Source organism: Lepisosteus oculatus, chromosome 5, assembly GCF_040954835.1.
Source record: "Lepisosteus oculatus isolate fLepOcu1 chromosome 5, fLepOcu1.hap2, whole genome shotgun sequence".
Lineage (NCBI taxonomy): Eukaryota > Metazoa > Chordata > Actinopteri > Semionotiformes > Lepisosteidae > Lepisosteus > Lepisosteus oculatus.
The window spans coordinates 37,130,703-37,158,265 of NC_090700.1; the positions used below are offsets into that span (position 1 = coordinate 37,130,703).

The following is a 27,563-nucleotide window of genomic DNA, read 5'->3' on the forward strand; positions in this document are numbered from 1 at the left end:
GACAGGTTACACATTTTCTGACTCCCAGTTCGCTTTATAACCACAGACCCATTCTGACAAGCGTTCTGCACCTGACCTCAGGTTTCACTTTGACTGCAGTCGAAAGTAAGTAAAATGACACTCTCATCTGATCTTTGACGATTTGCGTATTTAAGCTGCAAATATGGAACAGTTAAACAGTTAAATGTAGGTGATACCGTTTGATAAAACAATACGTGTTGTTTTTATTTAATGGCATCAATTGATTGCGTGTCGACGCCGCCTCTTTGACAGTTCTCAGCTCTCAGGTTCTGTTCAGTTCGGTTCTCCTCGGGCTCGCGTGGGTTTTCCGCGGCTGCAGAGAGTCCCTTCCACCTGTGTAGCTACCTGGGCTTCCGGGAGAAGCTTCTAATTATTACGACCCTTTCCAGGAACGAACGCCCTTCAGATACGAGATGGGCGTTTAAACTATTATGACCAATGACTATCGGTGTGGTTTAATTGTCATAAAGAAAGGGTAGCAAAGCCAACAGTAGTGTGTAATTTGACACAGTCTTATCACTCTGATGCAGGACTTCGGCAGTCGGTAGATCAGATAAATAAATCGTCACTTAGTGATACAATCAGAATAGCAGGACCAGCGGAGACGTTTGAAAAAAAAACTAGCAAGGTGGGCGGACATGTAGTGTTGCTAATAAAGTTGTCCTTTGGTCAAGGGTGTCGTTAGGGATCAATCCACCCTCCTGACCGGCACTCCTTTGTGGAGGTGAGCACACCTGCAGTGCAGGAGGAGGAACGTGTTCAGAAATTGAGTTCCAGTCTCGGGTACACCACTGTGACGACATAGAAGACAGGAAAGGTATGTTTTGATAATTTGAATTAATATACGTAGTATTGTAAAGGGTGTGTTATTAATTGCACCGGCGGCATAAAGTTGTTGTTCGGATATGGTACATTTTTCCCCAAGAACACCGAGTTGTAGTGTTCACTTCTGCTGAATTGGAGAAATCCGTTACTATGCGAGGTGATGGGAATTTACTTTAAGACACAAACAGCAGTCTTTTTCAAACAGTGTTTGAAAATTGCTAATGTGAATATAGAGGGAAATCAATTATCCTCGTTTGTGGGTTTCTGTTTAGTTTAAAATATTTTACTCCCGTATACACTTGATAAAATAGTTTGTGCCTGGCAGTGCAATTTTGTAAAACAAAAAAAAGTAAAAGTAGTTACAGATGATTATTATTATTGTTGTTGTTGTTTAGATTAGGCTGTTCAGACTGACTGGTATAAACGTAAATTGAGTCGTTTCGTTACGGATAAGAGACCGATACTTCTCAGCGTATGCAACTATGTGTGCTATGAGTCAGAGAAACAGTCTTCTGCAAAATATGATCAATTGCACGTAATAAAATATGCTGTGACAGGCAAATCGATCCGATATTCGTTTTATTTCTTACATGCGTCAAGAAGGCTTGTTTATGAACACTTACAGATTCCACAGGACGGAGGAAGTTCCAGATTTTCGCCTACTTTTTTCACGAAAATACTAGGCATTATTTTCTGCATGCTTCTTTGCTGTTTGTATCGCGCAAATGTAGAATTTCAGCTTGCAACATTGATATCCGGACTTCCTAGAAGGTTGAGAATACCCTAGCACACCTGAAAGAATCTTTCCTGAGAACAGGATGCCCATTTTTCACACGAAGGATTGTCATGTTGTTGTCATATCCAGTCACGTTGAAGCCGATACCCTGGCTTCCTTCAAGAAACAGACTTAATTGTTGGATCAACTAACTACCTACCAAACAGCCTAATGTCCCCAACTTGATTATAACCTTTTTAACTTCTTATTTTTTTGTTTCAGAATTATTGTACAACTGCTATTCCGTCCAGGTAGTCAAATAAACTGTGGGACTCTCCTAAGAGCTGGAAGCATTTGCTGTACCACACTACTGATTTTTCAGAAGTAACAAGTTTGCTTGAGTTGTGTTGCAACTAAGGCATTTCATCATAGACTCCAAGACCCACGGGGGAAAGTTGTAGAGTACAAATATATTTTGCAATATATTTGTTTTCTTAAGTGCAAAAAAAGATATAAGAAATATGATCTGTCTGCAGGGTGTCTGACCTGTGCTCACTGCATCTCATAAAGCCCTAATTTTTAAGGATAATGCCCTGCATGACAGGAATTAGCTGCTTGCCTACACTGGGGTGGGGGATGGAAAATATTTGGGTGTTTATGAGTAGTGGAGTTTTTCCCCCTGAAAACAGTCTTGAAAGCATCAACTCTGCCCTGCCCTTGTGCACAAGAGTTTCAGTTCCTGCTGGGCTGTACTGTTTCATGGTTCAGTTAGAACATTGGTTCTGATGGCTTCATTCACGTTTTGTTCAGTTAAGTGAAGGCGAATTCTACTATAATCTGTGAAAGTGAAATCATCCCTTCTAGCCTTGTTAAAGGGTTCAAACAGTTTTCCCAGTTTTTCAATGGCCAGGTATAAGTCAATGAATGGTAGTGTGTTTTGAATAAAGCTGAAACAAAGGCTTTGTTTAGCACCTATAACTGAAACAGGAGACTTCCTTCATTACTCCCAGGTGGAGATAAAGGCAAGGCATCACAAACTTTCATAACACAGAAGCAAATTTTGCAGGGGAATCCCAGGGCAGCTTCTAAGTAATGAAGGTTGCATTCGTTTGGAGAAAACAACAACAACAATAGTTGCTTTTGAGTTTAAATGATGTCAGGGGATGGCTAAGTGCCTGTATACTGAGACTTATCTGCACTCACGGGAGTGAATTAGCAAAATTAATTTTCCCCTTCAGCACATTCACTTCTCAGGTGAGGGAGCTTCAGCAATCTTTTTGCCACCTTTGCACAGGGTCATGGGTGCCCTCGTGCCACAGTGATGCTGGCTGGCCCCAGAGACCAGGACCTGCGCCCACAGTGGGACCTCGCTGAGGCCACTCAAGTTCGGATCTCGTGGGGCTCCTATCATTGGGCCTGGTAAGGACAAGACTCGACAGCGAGAGATCTGGCCGCGATACGTTTAAAGGTAGGTTTAAACAAGCTCTTCGATGCCTTGCACCTTTACTGCCCTGTGTTGCTGGTAGTGCTGCTTTCTGCTTTGTGTTGGTGGAGACAACTGGCTAACCACCTGACAGTTCTGTGTTTGTGTGCTTGTCACCTGGTGCATGCTTTGCAGAAGGATGATTTTTTTTATTTAAAAAAAGGGCGGTGCAGTGGCTCTGTGGCTAAGGATCTGCGCCTGTGGCTGGGAGGTTGCCGGTTCATATCCCGTGGCCGGCAGAGGAATCCTACTCCACTGGGCCCCTGAGCAAGGCCCTTAACCCCAGCTGCTCCAGGGGCGCCATATAAATGGTTGACCCTGCGCTCTGACCCCAAGCTTCTCTCCCAGTCTGTGTGTCTCATAGAGAGCAAGTTGGGGTATGAGAAAAGACAAGTTCCTAATACAAGAAATGGCCAATTAAGTGATCTTATCTTATCCCAAGCATTTGTGGACTATGACGAGCTCTGCACCATGAATGGCTTCCTGCCATTCTTTACTTTTCTCTCCCTCCTCTCTATTTTGTGAAGCCTGAAATGTGAATGTTTCAGAGTTCAAAATTAAGGAGGACAAAGTGAATCTGTGAAAGAGGTGATGCGCTCAAACCCATCTTTTGCTGAAGAGCACACTAATAGCATCGTGCTGCTTAATGGTCACGGTTGTCTGCCTGCGAAACGTGCTGGACACTCATGTGGTTTTGTGACAGAATGAGGTCATATGCCTGACAGACAATGACCTGATAGGCCTGTGACTGTTTCATCTTGCTCAGTTCAGCACAGCATTCTCTTATTTTGTATTTCCTGTCTTCGCGCTCTCTCTCTCTCTCTTCGCCCCTGCCCTCTCTTCCTCCCACCCTCTTGCTCGCTCTGACTCACACAAAGTCAAATCTCTAGAGACCCAGCCCTCAGACAGCAGCAGCTGTGCCAAGCGCAGCCACTCTAGCATCCTGCCCAAAAGTTTCACTCCTTTATTCCAGCCCAAGAAAAGGACACAGGACATGGTTTGGACAGACACTGTCCTGACATCAGGAGCTGCGTGAGAACGTAAGTTAAAGCTCATCTTCTCAGCCAGTCTGAGTCCTGTTCCACTGCCTGTTTTGTCTTTGTCTTGGTAATTACGTATTCTAAGCACAGATCTGCTTCCTTTCACAAAAGATTTGAGATTACAGAAACCTTGGAGTGGCACTGTGAGCAAAGTGGCCTCGCTAACCACATCTGTGAATTTTAGTGACCAGGGTGCTGGCTGGCCTCCGTTAGAAGAGAAACGTTTCCGATGTAGAGTTGAAGTTAACAAAAGAGCAGTTGTTCCATGTGTCAGTCTTACCAGCTGCCACTGGCTTGTGGAAAAACCCTTTAGGGGCTGTTGTTTGTATTCATGGTGGTGCACGTTCATGCTTGTTTACGATTGACGGTACTTTGAGGTACTAAAGAACAAAATGCGCTTCTTAAGATTAGATAGTGAGGATACAGTTATAGGCAAGCAACGAACTGGCTTGCTTTTTTTCTGAAATAGGAATTTGTGATGCAAAGACGTGCATGTAATTTGTTCTGGGCGACACGACAAATAATAAGCTCATGATCTGACAGCCTGAGGGGACAAAGGAAAGAGCTACAGTATGTGAGCTCATTACTCACCCAGGCACCCTCTCATTTACTGCACTTAGTCTGTCAGATCCGGCTCAATCGCTTCAGAGTGCTGCACGCTGTAGATTTCGTCAGACTCTAATTCTGGATGTCTGAGAACAGTGGCTTAGTTTAGGCAACTGTGTGCTTGCACAGACAGCTGCTTGCCTCATCAAATATGTAAAAAATAAATATCAATGCTGCAAACACAAAAGTCTGTTTCTCTTTATGAAGCCTACAGCCCTGTGCCTTAATGGAGTTTTGTGCATTAGGTACTTAATTTGCTATGCCCTCATTGCACTAATTTGCTATGCCATCCTCTCCCCTTGAAAGATGGTGTGATCTATCAAAAACTGTGGATTTCAGAACTGAATTTTGTGCATAAGAGTGGGCTGTAGGGAGGTTCTCTGTAAGTTTAAGAATGAAACAAGTGGTCTAGGAAGTCAGTGATATATAGGAGTGCTGACTAATACTTGTTTTTAAGAACCATCTGTTTTTTGTTGCAGTATGTTCACTGAGGTTTTTTTCATGTGATGATTTAAAGATGCCGCCCTTACATACTAGTCTGTTTTATCAGGTGCTTATTACTAACACTGCACTGTAGAGCCAGAAATGAGTGGAGTTACTTCACCTTTTCTCAGTGAGCATGTTTGCAGAAGTTACACCTACTTGTAATAGGACTTGGCTGACAGGATGCAGCAGGCATCTTGCCAGTTTTATTGCAACCATCAAGCATTGCAAAAGATCACAATAACAATTGTTTTCATCTCTTACCTTAATTTCAATGAATATTGCTAATCCCGGGCTGCTTTTGAGAGGAATTCACGGGACAGCTGTGGATTAACTACAGGATGTGTGCAGAGCAGATGAAATTGGCCTTGCCTCTTTAAGGACTTCGACCCTGCTGTATACCAGCTGTGTTCCTCACGTCTATGCAGTACGTGGAGACTGCACATCAGCTGTGATCTTAAGCTGTTCGACAGGATCTGCTTTGCCCAGTTCTGCTTATTTCACGTGAAGCTCATCGATATTTGAATGTTAGGGAGGTTTTTCTAGGCAGTATTTTTTCTTGTTCTCACTTTCAGATCAGGTGTATATGTATTGTCCTGACCCATGAAAGCTCCAAACCTGAATTAGCAAATAAGCAAAACGTGTTGGCGCAGGACTGTAATTTCCAGTTTAGACACCAAAGCACCAAAGAACGAGGAGCAGAAGACATCAGATGTCCCACGCTCATAGGAAAGCTGGTAGACTGTATGAATAAGAAACTCCCTGAATAGCAGCTAAAAGGAAAGTGAATCTGTACAATTGGCTCTTTTAATGTGTCTATCGGCCCCATGTTTGCACATCTCCATTCATTTTACATCCCCCTTCGCCTTTCTTCACACTTTGCACGTTTGCAGGAAGACTTGCTGTGCTTCTCGAGAGACAGTGCTGTTCCTGTGTGAGTACGTGTCAAACTGTCAAAAGACCAAGTGCGTCTGGGTTACCAGCTTTTTCCTGCCAAGCCAGGCAGTTGTGGTTCTGTAGAACTCGCCCACTCGCCTGCTGGTGTTAGTCCCAGCCAAGAGACCTTCACCCCTTAATTGATTTGGCAAGAGAATTAATTTGAGGTGTGTGACTGTTTTCAACTCTTAATCTTGAAATGGAAGGCTTTCTTTTAACTATTGTGTTTTATGAGTGTAATAAACTTTTGAGTAGCAAAGCGATGTGCAAATAAGTAAATAAGTTTGCAGTAAGAAACTTGTTAGTTCAATCTGTCAGTGACATCCCGCAGGTGTGTGGGCCTCCGGGACCAGTACTGGCAATCCCTGGAGGAGAATGCTGTCCCAGTGAGTGGCAGAAGATGATTGCTTCAGAACTCACTCCTCTTGATGGCAGCAAGGAGCACAATCACAGATGAGCAGACCTGTGCCTACATTTGTAGTTTTGTTTCACACTGTGTATAAAAATAGATCGGCCTGACGATTATAACCATTTCCCTTTTTTGTAACTGCTGAAATTTAGCAAAGTCTGTGTGACAGTGGAAAAGGAAAATCTATATTAATTTGGAGGTTAAAAAGGACAGAGGATTTCTAACTGATGCATGTTAAATGATGTATAGACATCAAATAACACATCCAGAGTGGTTTGACGAGGACGTATTGAATATGTGTTCTTTTCCCTTCCTGTCCTGCAATAGTTTTGAGCCGTTGAGCACTTTTTGGTGATGGCTCTGGTCACTACTGGAACCTGGATCTTCTCGACTCTTGATCATTATTGCCCTGGACTCTACTTCTGTTTTTTCTGAAAAAAAATGTCATGCATTTTTTAACAGCATCTTCCACGTCAGGTCCTTGGGGGAGCTGGAGTCGAACCTAGCAAGCCACGGGAGCAAGGCAGCTTCCAGATCAATTTCAAGTTGATTAGCTAATTGATTTAACCTTAATTGCCTGTGGATCTCCACCGATCAGCTAACACTGAACAGCAGCCAACTGTGTTTTATCCTTATAAGGAATTATTTTCTACCACATTATCATCAGCATGGTCAAATTGTTGTCAGCACTAAATGACTCCTTTTCATTTAGCTCTCTGTGATGCAAACTCCTTTAAAGAAAACGCTTCAGAAGTAAGGAAAGTACATAAAGTGCAGTTATTGCTGCTAAAGGGGGTTCCACATTTGACTGAATTATGCGGTGCCCTTACTTTTTCACACAACGCTTCCGATTGTTATTTAATAATAATGACAAAGTAAAATTTGTGTGCGTTATCTGTCACTTGAGTTTAGATTTAACTGCTGTTAGGACTTGGTGAAGGTCAGATATCTCATAATATGTAAAACCATGGAATCTTAAGAGGCTGTAATTTCTGTCTCGCAACACTATAAGACTTAAGTCTCTTACAAGTGTTTTCTTTTAGCCGAAATTCTGATTGCACAAATTATTGCTCACTGACTTTGCAACCCCTGTTGAAATAGTGAAACAGCCACCTTATCTCATCTTCTTTTAGTCACTCGTTGAGATGAAATTTATTTTAGAAATGAAAGATTATTTAGTGATGAAGAGACAAAAAGAAATGCAGTGACTCTGTCTGGTCACTGCGTGGTCAACGTGGGTCAGTTGTGGAAAGTGCAGCTGCTTAAAAAGAAGTTTGCAAAGTTCAGGGGACAGACCTGGAGATATTGTGTCCTGAGAGACTTTAACCAGACACTTGATGACAGTTTTCAGTTTAGGGTGTCTTTGTGAACTGGGTTTTGCATGGGAACTAGTGAAAGGTCTATTTCTCCTTTGTGTAGTCAAATCCAGAGTTGATTGATATTTGTCCTCCTAAAGGGATTTCTCTGTTCCATTTTAGTAAACGCAAAATTATTTTCTTCAGCTTGTTTGAAGGGAAGAGATTGCAACATGTAGTGGTGTTGGTCTCATTTCTAATCAGTTTAATACTTAGTCCTGTATTAATGAAGAGCACATGAAATAGTCAGGAACCTGAAAAAGACTTACATTTTCAGCAATGTTGGGAATAATTTAATGTTATAGTTTAAAGTATGGACCGATTATCCCTGTAAAATGTATATTATTTCTGTACTTGTTTCTCACACCAGTGTAGTGCACCACTAATGGAAATGAAGATACAAATTCCTGAATGCCACATCCTCACGGAGATGTAATGAGTTTAGCAAGTTGCTTCAGAAAGCAGAAGCAAATAGAAGAGTGAACATCCTTTTGGTGTCCTGTCCTTTCTCAGGAGAAAATCTCATCCCTGGTTTGGTGGAGTTTTAGCTCCACAGTAGCCATGGCCCCCCAAGAATCCCAGAATCCATCCCACTGCCTCTTTGACCGCTTCACCAACGCACAGCGCTGCAAAGATGTGCTGGCCTCCTTTGCCGAACTCTGTCGCCACCTAGAGGTTGACCCCCACGACTACCGCCACTTCTACTCCAAGCTGAAGGACAGGCTGAACTACTGGAAAGCCAAGGCAATATGGACCAAACTGGACAAGAGGGCAGAACACCCAGACTACCAGCAGGGACAGGCCTGTGTCAAGAACAGGGTTAGTGATTGTGTCTTAGGTGTGGGGGTTGGCACCTTCTCTCTTCTCTCTCTACTCATCTATCGCAGTGGCTGCTGTGATTTAGGAGGATTTTCTTTCTACTTTTGCTCTTTAATACATTTAATAAATTAGTTTTCCTTGCCCAAGTTCAGGTCGATTCTTCAAGGTTCTAGACTGGTAAAGCTGGAAATGACTGTTAACAGCTTTTTCGGTTTCAGTGTTTAGTGCTGGGGGCTGGACCCTGTGGCCTGCGCACGGCGATTGAGCTGGCGTTCCTGGGCGCCAAGGTGGTTCTGATTGAGAAGCGGGATACCTTTTCCCGAAACAACGTGCTTCACCTCTGGCCTTACACCATCCATGACCTGCGGGGCCTGGCTGCCAAGAAGTTCTACGGCAAGTTCTGTTCTGGCACCCTGGACCACATAAGTAAGTTGGGTTTTGATGCACGCAAGTCTCCTTGACAGGTTAAGCAAAGTGAAACCTCTTGGTTTCTTTAGAAGAAATGCATCAGAGCACAGTGGTATTGAGTCTGTTAAAGAACTTGGTGTCACTCCATTGCATTCCTGATAGGCTGAAGCTTGTGTCGCCCACTGCACAAAGATACATGCTGTTTAGCCTGATTAGAATATTCCCTTTTTCCAAAATCCAAAAAAAAATCACAGTTGAATCCCAACTGCAGTATTTAAAGTGGCATCGGAGTAAGTGCATGCTCTTTTACCCAAGTGTCTGAGTCATGTCATGGATTGGCTTAGAATTTGTGATCATGAAGCCATGCAAGATGAAAGAGTTGCAAATTCATGTTGAATTTCTGAAGTAATTATACTAAGCAGCATTAAAATGGCAATAAATCTTTTTTTATTCCTTGTACTCATTTGCTGAGCTCCTTATGGCTGTTGGGATATATACCAAGAAGTGTATGTGCTTGCCTGGCCTGATCCAGTTTGCATGCATGCTGCTCCCTGTAGGTATTCGTCAGCTGCAGCTCATCCTACTGAAGGTGGCCCTGATCCTCGGGGTGGAGGTGCATACATGTGTGGACTATAAGGGCCTCATCGAGCCCCACCTGATAGACTCGCAGGGGGCCACAGGTAAGGGATCACAGGTCAGGGTTTACTGTCACTCAACCAAACTGAGCAGGAGTGGTATTTGACCTCCCCACCTGACCTCGGTGCACTTAATCTCAGCCTGCACTGCCAGCAGATCTGAAGATTTGGGGCTCCGGGACAGCACACTTCCACTGAAGTCACTGGGAGCTGCTTTGTGTACTGGAAAGAATCTTTGGTTTTGCTTCTCCTCTTCCTTTCTCTCCTTCCCGCCTCTCAGTCCATATCTAGGGTCATCTGTAGATTACGGGAGTATCATGCATGTCTGTATTGACCCCATTTCCTCTCCTGCTTGAAAGCAGGCTGGCGAGCAGACGTGCTTCCGGCTTCCCACCCAGTCAGGCAGTTTCACTTTGATGTCTTCATCTCTGCAGGAGGCGGCCGCTTTGTCCCTAAAGGTAACCAGCTTTTTTCCTTTCATTCATCCCTTTCTTTTTTATTTACAACCCCTCCCCTCCCCCATACACACACACTTTTTCTTTCGTCAGTCGGCGACAGTGTTGCTGCTGCTGATGGTCCTGTCCTACTCCCCTCCAGGGTTCAAGAGGAAGGAGATGCGCGGGAAGCTGGCGATCGGTATCACGGCCAACTTCGTCAACCACCACACTGCCGAAGAGGCACAGGTGTCTGAGATCAGCGGCGTGGCACGGATCTACAACCAGAAATTCTTCCAGAGCCTCCACAATGAGACGGGTAAGCTCGCAACACCTCTTACCACCTAAGGGACAAACCTATTGTTTTTCAGTCTTACCACTGTATCTTTCTACATGGAAAAGTATTGTTACTTTTTTTAGTCGGTGTTGGTAGGTTAGATTTAAAGGAAGTCATGAAACTTTTTTTAGAACGAAGGCTGTTAATATATGTAAATACATCAATTGGCAGACTGAGGTAGAAAAGAAGGGTACTTTGACTCGTAGCATATAGAACGTCCGAAGCAATTTTTCAACATTTAAGCAAATGCATTTCTGCCAAAGCTCCTGGGTTTGTACCGTCTGAGAAGGTACACACCCACACAGGCACAGGTGACTGAAGAAGGGCGCATGTAGTGAGGTGCATTAGAATCATTTGAGGGAAAAAGGAGGTTTTATTTGGCACTTCTGGCTTCAGGGTTCAGCCGTCTTAGCAGAAATCTGGGGGAAAATGTCAAGTCATACTGTGTGCAACAGACTGATGCTGCTTTCCCTCTTTTCAAACCCACAAAATCCAGGCATCGATCTAGAAAACATCGTTTACTACAAAGACGATACCCACTATTTTGTCATGACAGCCAAGAAGAAGAGCCTTCTGAGCAAAGGGGTCATTAAGCAGGTGAGAGAGTATTTTCTAACCTGGGGAATTTGAAAGAGAAATTGGTATATTGAAAATGTCTACATGTTTTGAAGAGGTAAAAAGCTAAAAGGTGGTTAAGGGTTTAAATGGCTTGTATGCCCTGTATTATACAGGCTGTGCCAGAGGGTGATGCACAGTTGGCTTTGTAGTGCCTTGACTAGGTGGGGTAGAGTTGATTGTAACTGTGTGACCACTTTCAAGGGCTGTGACTGTCCTCCAGCTAGCACCAAAGCACTGCTGTTTGTGCTGCAGATTTCACAGTGTAGGTGGAAATAACCTGCCTGGCATGGTGCAGCACTGTCTCAGATGACCGGTACAAGGAAAAAAGAAGACCCCCTGGCACAGCAGTGTTTAATGGTTTGCAGACTCTGGCGTCCAACCCTTCACAAGAGTCACCCTGCACAGACATAGAAAGTTACAGCCCTCTTAAAAATACCTTTTATTCTTCATCAGTACATTTCAGTTACTGCTGTCTTTCTGCACTTTATTTGATCAGTATTGCTCCATTGTGCATTTTGCCTCATGAAAGCAATTGAAAGATGTGATTTATAATTCTAAGCAGAGTGAGCCCAACTCCTGAACAATCTAAAACAGGCCCACTCTGTTCTGTGCCAGGTGTTAGTGTCTGATGAAGCAGTTCAGAGGGATTAACCAGGAATAATCCTTGTTAATGGCACAGATCTGGGCATTACAGAGCCTCTTTCTGGGCCAATGCAGAGCTCTGTATACACTCTGGCTTTGCATTCTGTTCTGTTAGACAAGGCAAGTTTTCTAAAGAAGAACTTGTAAAACGACATTGTCATGGAAACATGATGAACGCCATGAATGTGGGGTTTCTCAGAACAGGAGAAAGTGTAAGCAGTGCTTCCTCTCAAATACTGCTGTGCGGTGAGGAGACTAGAATGTTTCTTAAAACATGGTTATGGGGTCTGTTATTTACTGTTACTTGTATTAGATTAACGCTTGCTATGTTTTGCTCGGTTTGTGTCTGTGATGGATTGGTTTATTAGTATTTTCTTTAAATAAAATGGAACAGATTGCTTAAAAACATGGATTATATCATTCACAGATGTTTGTATGGCGGTTTTTAGTAAGTTTCCTTTCTTGTAAACATTCTGGCGTTCAGATGCAAGATGGGTAAACTGAGACAATGCTGGTAAGCATTTGAGAAACGCAACATGATGATGATCAAGGCTTTTCGTTTCAGAGCAAAATTCACACCCTTTCTTCTTCAACAGGGGTTGAAGATTTAGCTTGAGTTCACACAGCACAAATTTTGTGCCGTGGTTCTTGTTTGCTTGTTTGCCATCTGCCTTAAACAGAATTTTGCGGAAGCTTTCTAATCACATCTGCTGCTGCTATGGCTAACTCCTCCTCTCCCCAAACCAGGACCACAGCGATGCTGAGAAGCTGCTCTCCCCTCAGAACGTGAACGCCGAGGCCCTGAGGCACTATGCGTACGAGGCTGCACACTTCTCCACCAACCGACAGCTGCCCGGGCTGGAGTTCGCGCTGAACCATGCCCGGCAGCCAGACGTCGCCATGTTCGACTTCACCTGCATGTTCCGGGCCGAGGCTGCCTCGCTGGTGTGGGAGAGGGGTGGCAGCAGGCTGCTGATCTGCCTGGTGGGAGACTGCCTTGTCGAGGTGCGTCGCAGGAAGTGCGGAACTGGACAGTCAGTGCTCCAGAGAAGAAGCCAGGCATTGACAACATTTAGGATTTCGGAGCTGGGCTGAAATGGAGCAGCTCAGCTTCTAGCCGAGTAATTTGAATAACTTACTTTTGAATTAAAAGTGGTCAGGAGATGATGGGAACACTGGTGTAGAAATTGAGGTACCCCCTTTGTCCGTTTTTAAGCCCTTACTGCCTGTGTGACTGTGATGGAGGTACTCTAGCTCAAGGATACTGGGTTTGGCTCTGGCTTTGGTCTCCTGTATGTGTGTAATTGTAGCTTTTCACTGGGCCCTGCAGTTCCCTCCCAAATCCTGGAGCTATGCAGGTTAGGTTTGATTGGCTATTGTCCATATCCAGGGGGTTTATTCCTGTGTGACCAGTGCCTGTTAGGTGTCTAAAATGGAGCCAGATCAGTATGACTGACTGAATAGCTTGTCCCCTTGCTTATTGCAATGCATTTCTAAGTTATAATTAGGAGAATGCGAATGTACTGTATTCTTAACACCTCTTTTACACCTCAGAGCTATAACTATCCCCTCATTTCCTCTGCCTGGCCACCGAATGTCCTGCCTGGGGAGAATGTGTCAGTCATGGTTACGGCTCTGTTTGATGCTGTTTCTCCCTGTCCGCTTGCAGCCTTTTTGGCCCCTAGGCACAGGCATTGCCCGTGGGTTCCTGGCTGCCTTTGATGCTGCTTGGATGGTGAAACGCTGGGGAAAGGGAACCCCCCCTTTGGAAGTCCTGGCTGAACGGTAACCACCACTTTATAGTCCTGGGGAGTGGGAGAGGCGTGGGGCAGGCTGAAAGATGCTGCTGTGGTACCACCCAATTTCAACTTCATTCATGATGAATGCCAATGAAGCACAAGCAAGATATACAGGATATTCATTGTAGATGCACAATAACTCCTTCATACAGGAAAGCAGATCCCTTGTTATCCAGACTTATAATGTGTGCGTTCTCCAGGTTCAGGCACTTCATCCCAATGTGTCACAGGAGCCCTAGTAAATGTGAGCCAAAGACACGGAGGGAGATTTCCCGGAAGACAGGAGAGCTAATGAGAGGAAAGAAGGGAATTCTAATGCAGAGTGCTTTACTAGAATTCCAACACCACCTCCAATTTAGAGCACTTGCTATGTTTATTTTAAAGTAGTTTTTAATTTATTTTTGAATTAAAATGTATAGTGTTCACATTATTCTTTGCCCAGTGCTACTTGTACTATGAGCAATAGAAAATGCCAAGGAACAAGTAGAGGTTAATTGAACACTGAAAAGCAAAAAGAAAAAAACACAACATTTTGGTTGAGTCTCTTCAAGTATCGTTTTCAACTCAACTGTAAAGTTCCCATTTTTTATTTCTAATTTTCAGTGTGGAATTAATCTCTGCTTGTTCCCTTCTCAGCAAACCCCCTGACAAAGCTCCCCACTTGCACAGAAAGTAAAGTTTCTTTACTGCTGTATTGAATTGACAGGGAGAGTCTCTACCAGCTATTATCTCAGACCACCCCAGAGAACACCAGCAAGAACTACAGTGCTTACAGCATCGACCCCACCACTCGCTACCCCAACATCAACCTCGGCTCCATTAAGCCCAGCCAGGTCAGTGTCTGGTCATGGAAAAAGCTGAAAAGTTGACAGTCTGTTTTTATTTTATTTTAGTATTAACACATTAAGAATATGCAGTTTGACCGTTTTTGCCAAGGTGGGGGGGAAAATGAGATGCATTTCCAAATGTCATTTTTAACCATTTAAGACATTAAAACACAAAATAATGTTTTAAAAGGTAGGTCAAAACCTATTTATTCTGGTCTAATTTTAGATTATTAAAAATTCATAAACCATATATTAATGCATTGCTTTAAGTTATGTTATTTGTTTTAAAATGGAATGCTCTTCCATTTTTCCCCAAGTGTGTTATGCTATATAACAAGAATGATTGTAAAATTAAAGGCAGCTGCTAGATTTAGTATGACATCTCTCGATTTGGTGTGTCCTCGTAGTTTAACTTTCATATTGCTTTCTGTAGTCTGAAACACAGTTTTTATCAGAGTTGTACAGGACAAACTCGTTCGGACACTCCTTCCACATGGTGGAGGTGGTTTTATTTTGTTTCCCCTCAGCTGTTTGTTTCTGTCTCAGGTGCGACACCTGTGTGATGTGGAAGATCAGCTGGATGGACACAGGGCCAGCAGGAATCAGGAGAGGCCACAGCACACACGGCAGGGTCAGAAAACGCCCCTTTCCTCCTCTCACTTCACTCCAGAGGTCACGGCGCATATGCACACCTCTGCCATTTCTGATCCAGGTCAAATGGTCCAGAATATGTGATCCTGATCTCTGGTGTTGTATTTACAGTACAAGTTACTCCAGCAAGCCCAAATCTGCATAACCGTTTAGGCTTTAGATGCTTAGTTTATCGTAGATCTCTGCGTTGCCCTGAGGGCTGTGCATAAACAGTTAACCCGAGTGCCTACGTTTAGAAAGTTTTTTTTTTTATGCCAACCAAAACAAGACCCGGCACTGTACGCTCCAGTAATTGATCCTGCATGCCTATATATTGCCAGTACCTTTGTGAAAACAGTTCTTTCATCAGCAAGGCTTTGCCCGATCAGCATCTTCAGTAATTTCTAATTACTTCAATGCATGCAAATCTGACTTGTCTGCAGCCCACTATCTTAACTGGGATTGGAATTTCTTTTTGTGTTGGTCTGATTTTGTGCTCGGTGTGAGTTGTACACATCTAATATCCGCCATGGTTCAGCCATTATAAAATGATGGGCCTAATATAGGAGTAATGTAGGAGAGAATGATGGAAGTGGTGTATCCATGCTGTGTATGAGTGCCCCCTCTGACACCCAGTTCTTTTACCCCACAGACTCAGTAGGTGGGTACGAGGAGCTGCTGATCTGGTGCCAGCAGCACACAGCTGGGTACAAGAATGTAAAAGTGATGGACCTGACGCTTTCCTGGAGGTCCGGGCTCGCTCTCTGTGCCCTCATACACCACTTCCTACCTGATCTCATGTGAGTACAGAGTGCCACGCCTACTGGCACCTATCTGTAAAACCAGTGGGACGTCAGGCATAGGTTTGCTGGCACTGCCCTAATGCTTTGAAACTCTTATGGGGGGGAATTTTGTGTGTAATGAACAAAAATTCTATTCCTATACCCTCCCCAAGGGGTGTTGCTTGTTTCATTTTCCATTTAATTTAGTTTTAGATGTACTGTAGTAAACGAACAGTATTGTCTGAATGCGGTGAACACCTGATAGAAAGTGGCATACGCTGATTTTTGATTTTGAGCTCACAACCGCACCACAACTGGCTTGTCTCGATGGGGTCACGCTGCGCAGTTGCAGCCGAGGTGCTGCAGTTCTTGCTTCTAGGAGTGGTTTGGCTGATGGCCCCTCCCTGTCCCGTTTCAGTGACTTTGCTTCACTGGGTGAAGCTAACATCGCCTATAACAACCAGCTGGCATTCGACGTGGCGCAGAGAGAGCTTGGCATCACGCCCATCATGTCCGGGACTGACATGGCGGCCAAGAGCCATCCCGACAAGCTGGCCATGGTGCTCTACCTGACCGAGTTCTATAACGCCTTCCGGGAGACAGCGACACCCCCAGGTCCGTACTAGGCCAATCTTTAGCCCGTTAAGAAATCCCATAAGCTGATTAAGAAACGTAGTAATAATGTATATCATTATATAAATATTATATAATTTATATAGTGGTTTGTATCCTCAAGTGCTTTGGATATAGGAGGGGACCCACTTCATCCACTATCAATGTGCAGCCATTCTGCACCTGCAGATCAGGGGGTGGAGTGAGAAATCGCTGCACCAATTCAATAAAGGGGAAACTCCAGGCTGGGCAGAATATGCAAGTCCAGGGTGGAATTTAACCGAAACACTTGGGTTAATACCCCCTACTGTAGTGAATGTTGTCATGTGATTTTAAATGAGCAAGTAATCATAACCTTAGTTTGCCATCTCATCCTAAGAATCCAACAGCACAGTGGCCCTGACCACCATGCTAGGGCACTGCTTTGAAACCATTCTGGTCCAAAAGGAAGAGCACCACCTACTGGACAGCCAACACTACTTACAGCAGCAATATGTTGACATGTCTGAAGCCAGAAAAGGGTGCGTTTAAGTAACTCAGAGTGGTGTCTTGACATGACCGAGAACACTGAGAACAGCATAATGTCCACACCCCACTAGATAACAGCACACTCTCTTATGTTCTACACTGTAGATAAGAGCTCTCTGATTTCTCATTTCTTGAATCCAAAAAGAAATGATAATGTCCTGATTATAATTATATATTGCAGTTTTTATTGTTATTTGTTTTTGATTCCTATATGTCAGTATAGGTAAAGAGGTGGGGCTGTTTTTGTGGTAAAAGCTGTCTGGCGTCTAAAACCAGACTGCCCCTTGAGGTGCTTCAATGTGCCTGCATTTTTACAAGGAAGAAAATTTAGTGTCTTTGTTAACCAAGCCTGTTGTGTTGTTCCACGTCTGGAACCTACAATTCATTTAGAGTTTTTCAAAGAGAAATTGTGACAATGCCATGAATTTAAGATCAGAAATCACACTGGGAAACCCTAAAGTTTGCAGTAGTTACAGCTCAGCTGGGGGACTTCAGCTGAATTCTCTAAAGTGATTATCAGGTAATACCATGGGTGTGTACTTCTAACACTTTTTCAGATCTTAACTAAGTCTGTGAAGTTTAGTTCAATCTTAATTTTTATTGCTGTGTATGTGTTTTTAACATATAGATACAGAATAACAAACAGCTCTAAAAATGCCAAAGTCCAGGTCTGTGTTTTATCAGCAGCTTTAAGTCATCAGCTACTTAATGTAGAAAGGAAAGCTGACGTGTTCAGTTACCAGGCAGCATTTTCCAGCTGGGGGTCCAGGTAGTCATGTCAAGACACAGGCGGACCTGAGACCCAGCTATTCTTATTGTGTCTCCTGGATTCAGAGGACAATAAAATCCTCCCAGCGACGAAGCCCATCTCCCTCTCCAGCGCCAAGTCCGCCATCTTCTTCCTGAGCAAACTCAAGCACAACTCGCTACAGAGACGCAAGGTAAGAATGGATATTTTATCTGGCACGGGTTTGTTTCAGAGTTTTCACATTAGGGAATCCAGAACTTAGAAAGTTGAGGACCGAGAGGCCATTCGGCCCTTCTAGTAAATTTGTAGTTAGTAGGTAATTGTTCCAAGGATCAAATCCAGCCATTTTTTAACGAAGCCAGAGTATTATTGTCTGTAACTTGGCTGAGTAACTAGTCGCACAACCCTTTGGGTAAAGTAGTGCTTCCTGTTCTTGTTTTGAAAAGCACTTCTAGTTGTGCCATATGCATAAAAATACTTTAAAACAAACTTGAGCAGCTAAAAAGAATATCATAAAATCGAAGACTGTCAGAAATATTTGACCTACACAGAAATAAAATTTGTGACGTTTTTTCTTTTTGTCTAATGCAGCAGAAAATGGCCGCTGAAAAAGAGGAGAAGGAGAAAGCAAAGATAACGGAGAAGAAAGCCAAAGTATGTTGGGACAGATTTTTTTATTGGTATTACTATTTATTGCCATCTTACTCTGTTTAGATGAATCCAGTTATTCAGTGCTGTGTGCAAATCGATCAGGGGGAAACTCCAGCTTCAGAGCGACACAGCACCACTTCCTGGACAGTGAAGACTCTTGGTGCAAGAAACTTCAGTGCTGTTTAGGTTTTCACGGGGACTGTCATTGCAACTGAACCTTAAAAATTGTTCTCTAAACCCCTGCTTCTCATGGTAGCACCCTCAGTGCCTGATGGATGTCCGTCTTGGGCAGCTTGAGCTTCAGGGCCACATAACGGAATTACGTGCACAGAAATAAGCATGTTGCGTTAGGAATAAGCATTGTCGAAGCATGTTATATCTGTACACAGGGTAATAAACATAATAAAGTTAGTTTGTTGTGGGGCAAAGAAAGGTTAGAAGAAAGCAAGTTATTTTTAGAGTTGAACAAGGGAAAGAAGTAAGAATTCCAGAAAGCACGAGTGAATGTGCTCTTTGGCCCAGCTGGTCTGTGGGCCCAGTCCAGCAGCTCCTCTTGTGTTCCTGCAGCTCAGCCCAGTCAGTCCAGGAGGCCTTGGATCCAGTGAGGTGTGCTATTTCTGTGGTGACCGCGTCTACGTGCTGGAGCGGGTCAGCGCCGAGGGCAAGTTCTTCCATCGCAGCTGCTTCTGCTGCAAACAGTGCGGCGTCACTCTGCGCCTGGGAAGCTACTCCTTCGACAACCAAACTGGTAAGCTTGAGAGTGTGCTCGCTTCAGGGCATTACCTCAATGTAGAGACGGAGACAAGCCTCATGGCATATTATTGGAAGTCGGTTACAAATACAAAGAATTTTCACCCTCTGTAGAAAGTTTAAGTTGACCGAAGTTTTCAATAGTGTAGAGAAATTGGTAAGACTCCACAAGTTGTCACTAGGAATATAAACATGTTTGTGTTGGGAGGAGGGGTCGATGAAGAATAAGATGTCTTTTGTGGCATGTCATGGATATAAATGTAAAAACTTAGATTTTTCCACTTCTGCAAAAAAGTCAACCTTCGTTAAATGAGATTGTTGGTGTCTTCTTTCTCCTGTTAGGCGAGTTCTTCTGTATGCAGCACTCTGAGGATTGGCCGCTGGACAGCGAACGAGAGCCTGCAGACACCCAGGTACAGCATTTTCAGTGATCTGAATGAAATCGGTCTGAGATATTGCTTCTTGGAAAACGCATGTGCCAGCACATTGCCTTCACATCAAATAAACCCTTTCAAAATGCAATCTAAAATTGGTGGAATGCTAAAAATCTTTTACAGTGATTTAAGAAAGCCAAAGGCAATCATGTAAAAAAAAAAGTGTACTATATTGTATATTCTTTTAAATTACTGTGATGAAGATTCAAAAATAAGATATAATTAAGGAAGTGATTTTGCAAATGTAAGTGTCCATTTCATGTTTCACAGTTGCAGTGAAGAGAACTCATTATGCTGCATAATAGAAGTTATCAACTGCCAAACCTACCAGTCCATCTCATTGTAATCCTGCCACAACTAGCTATTTTATCTTCTTGCTTAATCTCAGAATTACGGAGCACATTGGATGTAGGACCTGTGAGTTAGCAGATATTTCATCAAACATCAGGGCATTTTCCCAGGATAACCCGTTTATTTCCTTTTTACTCTAGGATTGTGTAGATCACAGGCAGCCCGACTCACAGACTGTGGATAGAAGCGATAGAGAACATCAAACTGAAATAATTTGCGTGCCTCCATGCAGAGATTACGATGTTACAGACCACCCTGAAATCGTACACTTCCCTGTAACAAAGCCTCCTGTGGACTCCTTACCTGAGGACCAGTGTCCTGTAAGAGCTGGGGAAGGGGAGCATGCTGACGCTGGTGGCAGTGTCACTGTCTCTGCTGTGGCTGTAATGAGTTCTACAGATGGGCCAAAGGAAGATGGTTCTGCTACCCAGCGTCCTGTGCCTGCTGTCAGGACTTCACGGCTCAGGTCACAAGCCACTATCACAGGGAGTGGGGGACTTGTTGAAGAAACTAGTTTAAACAGGACCAATCTTGATAGTACAGGTCCACCAGTACCAAAACCAAGAACCTTGGTACTGAGAAAGCCAGCCGTCCCCTCATTAGAGGTAACCCACAACGAAAGGGAAAGTATTCAAAAAGAGGACAAATGTATTGAGGCCTGGGAGGCTGATCACAGTGGTGAGGGTAGCATTCCCATGTTGATTGAATCCTGTGAGGTTGATCATGGAGGCCAAAGCTCCTTGAAAGAAACTACAATGGAAAACCCTCCAGGGCCTCCCCTGTTTAAAGATGGCCCAGAATCGGAGAATGCTGAGAGGCACGACGCACCCACCCTGAAGAAACTGCAGCTGACTGAGGAAGAGAAGATGCGGTTAACCAGGCTGAGTTTCAGCGTCGACTTTGAGGACCAGAATCCTTCTGAACCTCAACCAGCAGGTGATTCCGAGGATACTCCTGACCTCCTGGCACCAGATCAGCCTGCAGGAGAATCAGGCCATTGGAGTGGGCTGGGGGGTGGCATCAGGGATCACTCCAACAGGAAGTCTTTCAGGAGAAAAGAGGAACAGACTGCACAGGCCCCAGTGGAAACCCAAGCCACTCCCAGCCCCCAAAGCACACCCAAGTTCTCCCAAATCCAAGAAACTATGGTCGGGGACAGAACCTTAGGTAAGAGGGCACAGAATTATTGGCATAATAGTCATATTAATTGCACCTTAAGTTAACCCTCTCCTGAGGGTTGTTAATTATGTAATATTAACTATGTAATATGATAAACCATATTGCATTTGTAACCCACAGTTACCCAAGAAACTGACTTCTACCAGTCAGAAGATGATGATGATGATGAGGAAGATGATGACGTATTTACCGGTGACGCTGATTTTGACCCGCTGTATGATGAGCGGGTATGCAATACTGATTTATTGAAATAAAACGTATGCCTTTTTTTGCATATGTATGTGAAATGTATATATCTTCCAATTCCTACTGAGACCGCCATGGTTGTTTTCATTAAATAACCATGTGCATTAGCTTAACAGGGTGATTGTACATTGAGTATGTTTGGATCTGAATATCCTGGGATCATTTCCATTGCTGCCTGTAACCATCAGGACTGACTTCTAATGATAACATGGTCTCTAACTGTGATGTTTTATCACTTATATGATTATGTTGCATCTTAAGCATTTCCAGACTATGAACAACATATAGAGTAAAAAACAGTGTTGAAAGGATACGCTTATAAATGTTTGTGGTTTACCTCGGTAAAACCGATGGGGAAAAAAAAAAGGGTTTGTGTTAATCTACCAATGGTGACCAAAGCCCCACCCTCTCCAGTTTCAGAGAATCCCTTCTGACCCTCTGGAGGCTGAGAAGCTGGAGCTGCTGAAGATGAGAACCCTCGAGAGACACGCCAAGATGTGTGAGCTGCAGAGGTTCCACAGGGCCCAGGTCAGCCTGCGCTCTGCCATCACTGACCATGTGTTTTACAGACAATAAACCTTGCGTGCCCATCCTTTCAGTCTAATTATCTATCCTATATATTTATCAAGGTGTACACCTTGCAGAATTTGATTGATTTCTCAGCTGCAGAAACATGGTGTAATGTAAAAACATTTTTACACATGGCATAGATCTTGACTATATATTTGCATCCTTTGTGAAAAGTTGCAAATAGAAAGGAAAAGAAGTGACCTTTTTTTTTAAATAGTGGTGTTTGACCCCTCATAAACAATCTTCCCTGACAGTTCCTCTTTCTCACAGTCCATACAGCGCCGCCTAGAGGAAATTGAGGTGACGTTCAAAGAACTGGAGGAGAAGGGTATTGTCTTGGAGAGGACTCTGCGAGGAGAAATTGGTAAGGATGTGCTGGATTGAGACGATTTAAAGCTTCATCAGTGCTGCACCGCACAACTGCAGGAACTCTTAAGCAATGCTGGAAGGTCTTTACTGATGCTGTGGACCAGTGCTGTTGTCATTAGTTGATGCTAACAGTGCTGTGTTCTAGAACACCTCCAGCAATAAGGAAAAAATAAAAATGACAATGGAAAGGAATTCTGGCTCCTTGAAACTGACTGTTGACTATCCCCACCCTTCCCTTTGCACAGGCTCTGATGGGTCCCCAGAGATACTGAATAAGTGGATCCAGCTGGTCCATGAAAAGAATGCCCTGGTCTCAGAGGAGTCGGATCTCATGGTGGCGTGAGTACAGCCTGCTTTCTCCAAAACTTCAAACGGTCTTGAACCCAAAACCCTATTAGAAGGCCACTAAGGACAACCAAAATCCTGCTGTGCTATAACAATGATTTTGGTTCCCAGTAGTTCAGTTACAGTACAGTTTCAATTTTAAGTGCACGTGTAAAGAACTGAAGGCATGTCAGAATCTTTCAACTTCAGCAGGGCTGTTAAACTGCTTGTCCAGTTGCAAAGCTCTGAACTTTAATCTGCTCAAAGTGATTGCTGGACAAGGGCTGTTTTTGTTAATTCAGCAGGATTTAATTGATAAAAGTTGCTACACAAGTTGAATTGATACTGGTTAAGGAATAACCATGGATAGGAGCGAATATAAGGAAATTAATGATTTTTATAAGGTTTCCAAGAAAAAACACTGAAATTGTTTGGTGTGGGACTATAGATAACTCTTCTAAATCTAGAGTTCTGCAAGTTATTTTTAGAAATGCGTGTGAATCCTTGAGTGTCTTAATCATCCTGTATTAACAAGATGCGATTTACTTCTGCCCCTCTCAAGGTCTCGGCAGCTGGAGCTGGAGGACAAGCAGAGCGGGCTTGAAAAGGAGCTTCGCAGTTACATTGAGATGAGTGGTACGTTACAGTACTCATGCCACCTCTACCCCATTCTGATCTACAGAGATGGGTATAGCCTCGCTGTCCTCTGTTAACACAGTCTGGAAGGAAAGTGATCTCCATCTGTTTACTTTTCTTTATTCCAGTGCATTACCAGCACTATTATGTTCCTAAAAACAATTCTAAGCTAATGGGCTTTCTGAAGTAATTAATCATCCTGTAAATTTCCCCCTTTAGAATTTTTTTTTCATATCACAGGAGGGATTTAAAACCTATGGTTTAAGATATGGGAAAGGTCACAGATGAGGACTTGGTCTTGTTCTTCTTTAGTCATTAGTAGCCAATGGAGCTAAAGACCTCATCCAGCTGTTTCTTCCAAGACTACAGGTAAGTCTTCTTGACCAGCAGTGTTGGGTATCATCAGTACACTGATGATACTAATAGTGTACAGTTGCGCATCTGGTCTCCGCTCCCAAATATACTTTCATTGTGTCCTTGGTTCCTTGCTTCACTGTAGATCCTAAAGTGGCCCATTTGCCTGACTGCTTTCCAGCAGGTTATTCATTTTAAATTATTTTAGAAGCTGGGTTAATTGGACAGATAAGGTTAAATTATTAAAGCACTAATTGGATTACTTGCCTCAATTGGCATCTCTTTTTTTGCACTCTTTAATGCTTAAGTTCTTATTTGTGTTTTGTTCCTCTTCATGGCCCTTTTATCTTGACAAATTTAAACAAGGCAAAAGTGCTGCACAGCTTAGTTAATAAGCAACAACAAGGGTACTCACTCTAAGATCAACCATAAGCTTGTAATTCCTGGTGTGTGTGTGTGTGTGTGTGTGTGTGTGTGTTTCAGACTCAGTGAAGACTCCGCAGCAGAAGGCCAAGGAGGAAATGGTGCTGAAAGAGATGCTTAAAGTCGTGGATGAGAGGAATGAGCTAGTCACCTTCCTGGAGGAGCAGAGGCTGAAGGAGATCAATGACTGTCTGCATGGGCTGGCTGTGTTGGATCCCAAAAGACCTACCTCAGGAGGCGCTCAGGTCCACTGGGCATGAGTGCCTGGCGTGCATCCACAAAGGTACTAAACACAACACAAGCCTCCTGGTCATAGACACAGACCAGCTCTCAGGACTGCTGTGTCAAAAAATGTCATGCAAAAGCAGGCATGAGACAAAAGCAGAATCAACAATATGGCAGCTGGCCAGCTGGGCCATGAGTCTTCTACAGACAGAGGTGCAGATCAGCCACACCAACTGAAGCTGCTGAATCTCCTGTGAGTGCTGAACTGTGGGGCTTGAGCTCTAGAAGACATTACTGGTCTCATCACACATCACCCAGGCCAGGGACAGAATGAGTAAAATGCTGAATATAGGCTAAATGTCTGGTGTGAATGTGTGCCTGAGTGAAAATGTGAAAATTATCTGCCTGAGTAGATGCACAGAACAGTATAAACGTCACAATTTGTGTGCTACTGGCAAATTTCTATGCATCAGGATAAACAAGGGCAAATTGATCAGAAATCAAGAGCTTAAATTCATAGACTGTTAAAGAACAAGTCAAAATCCAATCTTGGCTTCTTTGAAGGGAAAGTAATGAAGAATAGTGACTACTGGCAGTTGTGCTGATTTACAGCATAGCTAGATGAGAATATCTGCAAATGTACCCTGTAGGCCAGTGGTGTATCAGACTCACTTTATGGGGGCTCGTCTGTCTTTTGGTATATGTTCCAACCTGAGAAGTTAATTAAACAATTTACCTAATCACTTTCCAAATTGGACATGCTGTATATAGGTTTTCCTTAAGGTATTTAACAACAGATTACGCAAGACCTTCACGTCATTAAAGGTATGGTTACCTACATATAAATTAGCTTCAGAGCCTAGTAAGAAGTATTACAATTATGCAGTTATTTAATTAGACCTAACATGAAACTGAGAAAACAGGTGGAACAAAACAGAAATCGGTGATTTAATGGTGACCCATATAAGCTGATGGATTGTGGCTGTCCAGGACCAGAGTTGGAGATCTGTGGTGTACAAACTCAGGATTTGAGGACCCTGGCTTTAAAAGCTATGTGTTTGCATTACACAGAGTAAGATCTGTTGTCATTTCTTCTTTTATATAAATAAAAAATCTATATTTGTATTATTTTTATATTTTTATTTATTTTTTATTGCTCATCTGCTGAAGAGATAAATACTGATAATGTATTGATTGTCTAAAGAAATGTATTCTCTTAACTTCATAATCTTACATCTCAGGGGTACCTGATAAAAATAGTGCAATGTAAGGAAAACTGAAAATGCCTTCTATAGAAGAAATTGTGTGTGGCTCTAGGTTTATATGTTGTTTTTTTTTAGTCTAATTTCATCTTGGTGTTGAAATAATCCTTCATCAGAGTCAGATCCATTCTTTTATTTCTGGAGGTAAAAACAGGAGCCTGCAACGCAGAGAGCTATAGTCCTGCAGATCTATATAAGGCTTTATAAGCATGCTTAGATACTCATTGTGCAGAGGCCTGGAAACTGTTGACTTGTCCTAAAGAAACTGCTGATTGATGCAATTAAATCATTCAGAACTGGAATGAAAATGGGAAAACACTGTGGCTCACTGGGACCATGGCTGCTGGCTTGTGTTAGAGTAACTGTGCACTTGTACATTATCCTTGCAGCCATGATCTGTGTTAAAACTGGGCTTTCTCTCCTGGGGTTATGGGTTCCTTTATATAAACCTACTAATGGAATTAATGTGAAAGTGCATTGACGTATACTCCAAACTGGTGTTTTCTGCATACAGCATGGGGTCCACACATTGTTTCCACACCCTTCGACGTGACTGCAGTCTGTCAATCCTCCCAACTTGAAGCTTGTGTTTTCCTCCTCTGCAGAATGGGATGGTCTTTCTATTTCACAATCGTAAACTTCTAAATACATCTTGACAAATGTTTGAATGCTTTGTTACACTGGTGTTTGTAGTCTTTTAATAATAATAATTGTTTTCACATTTACAGTATATAGTGCTTTTCTGGACACTCCACTCAAAGCACTTTACAGGTAATGGGGACTCCACTCCAACACCACCAATGTGCAGCCCCACCTGGATGATGCAACGGCTCCCATAGTGCGCCAGAATGCTCACCACACATCAGCTCTCAGTGGGGAGCAGAACAGAGTGATGAAGCCAGTTTGTAGATGGGGATTATTAGGAGGCCATGGTGTTGGTAAGGGCCAGTGGGGAAGCTTTAAAAATCTATTTTAAATGCCAGGGTTACACCCCCTACTCTTTTCAAGAAACACCCTGGGATTTTCTTTTTTAAATGACCACAGAGAGTCAGGACCTCAGTTTTACATCTCATCTGAAGGACGGCGCCTTTTTACAGTATAGTGTCTCCGTCACTATACTGGGGCATTAGAACCCACACAGACTGCAGGGAGCGCCCCCCTACTGGTCCCACTAACACCTTTTCCAGCAGGAACCTTAGTTTTTCCCAGGAGGTCTCCCATCCAGGTACTGACCAGGAACACACCTGCTGAGCTTCAGTGGATTGTCAGTTGTGAGTTGCATGGTGATACGGCTCCTGGCATCTTTTGTTCCTCTTGTAAAATACTTCATTGTACAATGTTTGAGACTGTTTTGTATAAACTTTGTGTGTTTATATGGGTTTTATAACTTGACATAAGTATTTTGAGGTCTTATAATGCCCTTTTATGCATTAAGAACAAAGACGTGCTAGCGACTGATAATGGTGATCATACCTCACAAGCTCTACTATGAGTTTTGTGATAACCCACAGAAACGGCCAAAATGTTCAGTTACCTGCTTCTAAAACCTTACGTTCATTTGCCAATTGCTGCTTACCCAGTGTAATTTAAATACTTGATGTAACAGAAATGACAAGGGCTTTATAAAATGCAATGATGATGCATAATGTATGACCATTAAAAACTTTACATTTATTTAAAAAAAAACTCTTGTAGGCCTTTACTTCTGTTAAAACCGCCTCTCTTTGTCTGATAAGAGGAACGAATGGGCTGGCTTTTATACTGCTTCACACCTAAGAGTGGTCTCATTTTTCTTTACACTTTGCTGGATGACCAGCAAACAATGGACAAAGCCATTGCTCATTCGAAACTTGAGTTTTTTTCACCAAAGAAACTGGATAGCCTCGAGCCCCAGGCTGCTCCAGTAGAAGCTCATTTAAAACTGAGAACAGGAGTCACTTCTTGAACCCAATGAGTTGTGAGAGTACAGAACAGGATACCCAGCCATGTCGTTCAAGTAGATACTCTGGTTTACTTAAAGAAATAGCTGGATGAGATCCTTGAATGAGCCAATCCCTACCAAACAGGCCAGGTGCGTTGAATGGCCTATCGCTTGTA

General features: G+C 43.2%; 1 protein-coding gene across 6 annotated transcripts; it reads left to right on the forward strand.

Annotated features, from left to right (window-relative positions):
• Positions 1-30: 30 nt before the first annotated feature.
• Positions 31-27,152, forward strand: mical1 (microtubule associated monooxygenase, calponin and LIM domain containing 1). Of its 6 annotated transcripts, none has more exons than XM_015342628.2 (27): positions 31-105; positions 696-1,003; positions 2,816-3,029; positions 4,018-4,084; positions 8,387-8,692; positions 8,911-9,118; positions 9,658-9,780; positions 10,095-10,193; positions 10,333-10,488; positions 11,003-11,103; positions 12,514-12,771; positions 13,436-13,551; positions 14,272-14,398; positions 14,939-15,023; positions 15,675-15,822; positions 16,223-16,419; positions 17,779-17,885; positions 18,284-18,346; positions 18,911-19,091; positions 19,436-19,506; positions 20,019-21,045; positions 21,178-21,284; positions 21,718-21,831; positions 22,144-22,237; positions 22,488-22,581; positions 23,129-23,202; positions 24,040-25,332. In XM_015342628.2, exons 5-27 carry the CDS (start codon positions 8,435-8,437, stop codon positions 24,237-24,239), a joined length of 4,008 nt encoding a protein of 1,335 aa, XP_015198114.2. In that variant the 5' UTR covers positions 31-105; positions 696-1,003; positions 2,816-3,029; positions 4,018-4,084; positions 8,387-8,434; the 3' UTR covers positions 24,240-25,332. The 6 variants fall into 6 exon arrangements, with proteins under 6 accessions (XP_015198114.2, XP_069046443.1, XP_015198116.2 ...); XM_069190342.1 differs by lacking the exon at positions 31-105 and adding an exon at positions 26,195-27,152 and having other exon boundaries at positions 431-1,003; positions 24,040-24,262; XM_015342630.2 differs by lacking the exon at positions 31-105 and having other exon boundaries at positions 433-1,003; positions 2,856-3,029.
• The last annotated feature ends 411 nt before the right edge of the window (positions 27,153-27,563 follow it).

What these genes read in the sequence shown, in the direction of transcription:
- mical1 (XM_015342628.2), top strand. Translation starts at nt 8,435, where the DNA reads ATGGCCCCCCAAGAATCCCAGAATCCATCCCACTGCCTCTTTGACCGC. An exon ending in GACTCTGCGAGGAGAAATTG is followed by an intron (nt 22,238 to 22,487) that starts GTAAGGATGTGC and finishes CCCTTTGCACAG; the next exon opens with GCTCTGATGGGTCCCCAGAG. An exon ending in GAGTCGGATCTCATGGTGGC is followed by an intron (nt 22,582 to 23,128) that starts GTGAGTACAGCC and finishes GCCCCTCTCAAG; the next exon opens with GTCTCGGCAGCTGGAGCTGG.